Here is a 3,910-nt window from a genome sequence, read left to right as displayed (position 1 = left end):
CTTCCCGACGCACACCGAGCTGTCTGGCGAGACACTTCCGAGACACTTCCTAGACACTTCCTAGACACTTCCCGACGCACACCGAGCTGTCTGGCGAGCGCGTGCTCCCTTCCTCCCCCGCCTAGCATGCACTGCTGTACGGCCAGCCTGTGTCTTCCTCCCCCGCAGGAGAGCGGCTGCAGCTGTCTCGCGCCGTGGCGGGCGGGTCGTACACCTCCCTCGACGACTACTTGCGCGCGCACTACTGCCTGCTACGTGAAGACATGGTCGCCCCGCTCCGGTCCGCGCTCGCGTCGCTGCGCGGCCCGCAACCCACTTCCGCCGACGGCGCGCCGCGCGAGGCGCGCGAGGGGGGGGCGGGCGCGCCGGCCGTGCCGGCGCCCGACGCGTCCGCCGCCGCCGCCGAGTTCATCCCGGCGGCCAACGTCTACGACGGCGTCGAGCTGCTCTCGCTCAAGTGCGGCGCGCGCGGCGTGGTGTACCGCGTCACCTTCTCGGCGCGTGGGGGCGGCGTCGACTGGGCGTGCTCCAAGCGCCTCCTCTTTGGCTCCCTGCTCGCCCTCTCGTCGGACGGCTTCGCCACCATCCTGTGGGCCACCGTCGCGCACCGCAGCCTCGACCTGCTGCGCGCCGCCGACGGGCCGCGGCGCGCCCTCCCCCTATCCGAGAGGAGGAGCTCTCCCCCTTTTTCCCCATCTCCCCCCCCCCCCCCCCTCTCTCTCCCGTAGGCTTGACGTGTCCCTCTCCGAGGCGCAGCACCGCTCCTTCCAGCTCGCCCAGTCGCGCGGCGCGCGCTTCCAGATGCTCGAGTCGCCAGTCTTCTTCGACGCGACGCGCCACACGCTCACCGCCCTCCAGCGCATCTCCGCCGAGCGGCTGCCCTTCTCGCAGACGCTGCTGGCTTGCGCACCGGTGCCGGTGGTGGAGCCGCCAAAGTGCGCCTCTGCGCAGACGTGCCCTGAAGACGCATCCCCTCGTACCCCAAAGCAGCGGCCGAGAGGACACGGCTTCGGCCGCACTCCGCCGTGCATACACCGTGGTCGCCGCCCCTCGCTTGCCACGCGGTGCGCGTTAGTGCTCCGCCGCAGCACCGCATTCCTGGCCTCCGCGTCTCCACACCGCAGGTACCTCTCCGCCAGCGCCGACGCGGATGCGTGGGAGATGGGAGGGGTCTTCCCCTCCCTCCCCGGCCGCGGCACGCTCCACCTGCTGCAGCCGTGGCCGCGTTCGCTCTCGCAGGGCGGGCAGGGCGGCGGGCAGGGCGGCGGGCAGGGCGGCGGGCGGGCGGCGGCGCCGGCGCTCGACGCGGAGCAGCTGGACGCGCTGCGCGCGTGCCTCACCCGCGAGGTCGCGCTATTAATTCACTATTAATTAACTATTAATTAACTATTAATTAACTATTAATTAACTATTAATTAACTATTAATTAACTTGCCGTGCCTCACCCGCGAGGTCTCGCTGGTGCTAATTAAGTGCTAATTAACTGCTAATTAATTAACTAGCGTGCCTCACCCGCGAGGTCTCGCTGGTGCGCGGCGGGCCTGGCACCGGCAAGTCGATGCTGGTCCGGCTGGCGCTGCGCGCGCTGCTCGCCAACGGCGGCCGGCAGCGCAAGCGCGCGGAGCCGCGGCCGGTGCTCGTGGTGTGCGCGACGGACGTGGCGCTGGACGCGCTGCTCGAGGGGCTGCTGGCGGCGCTGCCGAGCGAGGCGGCGTCCGCCCCGTCGCTCGTGCGCGTGGGCGGCCCGTGCCGCAAGGAGTCGCTACGGCCGCACTCGCTGCGGCAGCGCGTGCTCTCCGAGCGCGAGCGGGACGAGGGGCACGCGCGCGCGTGGAAGGCCCTCTCCAAGCAGCAGCGCGAGCTGCGCGAGCGCGCGGACGGGCTGGTCGCGCGGCTGCTGCGCGAGGCCGAGCCGACGGCCGACGACCTCGACGAGGCGCGTGTGTCCCATACCCGTCCGGAGGGTCGACCCCGGCGGAGGGTTCAGGTCCTGAGGTGGTGCGGTAGGCGTGCTCGACGGCGCAGATCATGTCGCTCTGCTCGGACGCGCCGGGCGGGTGGCACGACATCGAGGAGGCCCTCTCCCTCTGGCTCGAGCCGGTGCGCAAGGCGCGCGCCGCGCGGGAGGCGGCCGCGGCGCCCGCCGCCGCCGCCGCCGCGGGGAGGAAGAAGGTCCTCGTGACGGGCGCAAGGGGGGCCGCGCCGGCGGGGGGCGGCGGCGGCGCGTGCGGGGGCGGCGGCGCGGCGGCGACGCCGGAGCGGCTCGTCCGCGGCTCGGGCGGGCGCAAGGCGGATTGGGCGGCGGTGACGCGGGTCGAGTTCACCGACAGCGGCGTCGGCGAGGCGGAGCTGTGGGAGGCGGAGCTGCAGGCGGGCGGGGCGGGCGAGGGTGTGCTGCTCGCTGCGGAGGAGGAGCGGCTCGTCGAGGACACTTGCCGCCTCGATGCCGAGGGAGAGCACGTCCCGCTCGCGCGTGGCGGCGGCGCGGGCAGCGGCGCGCAGCCGCACCCCACCAGACCCCGGTGCCCAAACCCACGGGCAATGGAATAGGCGGTGTGCCGTGGCTCGACGCGGCGGCCGAGGAGGCGCGCACTCGCTCACGCCGACACACACACACCGCGCCCACGCGCACCGGGCCTTGCACCTCCCGTGCCGCGCGGCTCCTGCCTTTCTAGACGGCGTCGCGCGAGGGAGTAGCCTTTTCCCCTTGCCCCGCCCCACTGCGTGCGGGCGTGTGGAGAAGCGGACAGCTCCCCTCACCCCAGGCGCTCGCGGAGGAGGACGAGCTGTGGGGGCTCGACCCGACCGCGCGCGAGCAGCTGTGCCGCCTCTGGATGGCCAAGCTGCAAGAGCCGCTGCACGCCGAGCTCGCGCAGCTGTGCGACGAGCACGAGAAGCTCGTCAAGACTTCCGCTCGAGCTGTGAACGGCGTCTCGTCACACCTCCGGCTGTGAGCAGGCACGAGAAGCTCGTCAAGACTTCCGCTCGAGCTGTGAACGGCGTCTCTTCACACCTCCGGCTGTGAGCAGGCACGAGAAGCTCGTCAAGACTTCCGCTCGAGCTGTGAACGGCGTCTCGTCACACCTCCGGCTGTGAGCAGGCACGAGAAGCTCGTCAAGACTTCCGCTCGAGCTGTGAACGGCGTCTCTTCACACCTCCGGCTGTGAGCAGGCACGAGAAGCTCGTCAAGACTTCCGCTCGAGCTGTGAACGGCGTCTCTTCACACCTCCGGCTGTGAGCAGGCACGAGAAGCTCGTCAAGACTTCCGCTCGAGCTGTGAACGGCGTCTCGTCACACCTCCGGCTGTGAGCAGGCACGAGAAGCTCGTCAAGACTTCCGCTCGAGCTGTGAACGGCGTCTCTTCACACCTCCGGCTGTGAGCAGGCACGAGAAGCTCGTCAAGACTTCCGCTCGAGCTGTGAACGGCGTCTCTTCACACCTCCGGCTGTGAGCAGGCACGAGAAGCTCGTCAAGACTTCAGCGCGAGCTGTGAACGGCGTCTCCTCACACCGCCGGCTGTGAGCAGGCACGAGAAGCTCGTCAAGACTTCAGCGCGAGCTGTGAACGGCGTCTCCTCACACCGCCGGCTGTGAGCAGGTACGAGAAGCTCGTCAAGGACAAGTCTCACCTCGAGCGGTCGCTGCAGCACGACGTGCTCGGCAAGGCGGCGCTCGTCGGCATCACCGCACCCGCGCTCGGCACTGCCCGCCTCGCTGCCGCGCGCGCTCCACGACTCGTCGGGCACGCTCCCGGCTCACCCGCGCATGCCCGTTGCTGGAATCAGGCAAGCTGGCCTCGCTGGTTGGCGCGCTGGAGCCGGACGTGGTGCTCGTCGACGACGCCTCCGAGGTGCAGTCTCGCGCGCACACACACCCTCTCCCCCCATGGTTCAACGGGCCTTTGCCCCCCC

General features: G+C 70.5%; 1 protein-coding gene across 1 annotated transcript in view; it reads left to right on the top strand.

Annotated features, from left to right (window-relative positions):
- Positions 1–479: 479 nt before the first annotated feature.
- The window catches only part of EMIHUDRAFT_460518 (hypothetical protein), a gene marked incomplete at its 3' end in the record, with an annotated part of 4,445 nt that continues 1,014 nt past the window's right edge, over positions 480–3,910 (top strand). The window contains exons 1-8 of the mRNA XM_005789579.1: positions 480–646; positions 729–935; positions 1,125–1,347; positions 1,520–1,942; positions 2,008–2,100; positions 2,290–2,460; positions 2,766–2,878; positions 3,598–3,801. Of these exons, the coding sequence (XP_005789636.1) occupies positions 802–935; positions 1,125–1,347; positions 1,520–1,942; positions 2,008–2,100; positions 2,290–2,460; positions 2,766–2,878; positions 3,598–3,801 (1,361 nt within the window). The 5' untranslated portion in view covers positions 480–646; positions 729–801. The remainder of the gene's footprint in view (positions 647–728; positions 936–1,124; positions 1,348–1,519; positions 1,943–2,007; positions 2,101–2,289; positions 2,461–2,765; positions 2,879–3,597; positions 3,802–3,910) is intronic.

This window comes from Emiliania huxleyi (genome assembly GCF_000372725.1).
Source record: "Emiliania huxleyi CCMP1516 chromosome Unknown EMIHUscaffold_1266, whole genome shotgun sequence".
NCBI lineage: Eukaryota > Haptophyta > Isochrysidales > Noelaerhabdaceae > Emiliania > Emiliania huxleyi.
Note: the sequence above shows the minus strand (reverse complement) of the source record. Positions and strands in the feature narration are given on the sequence as shown.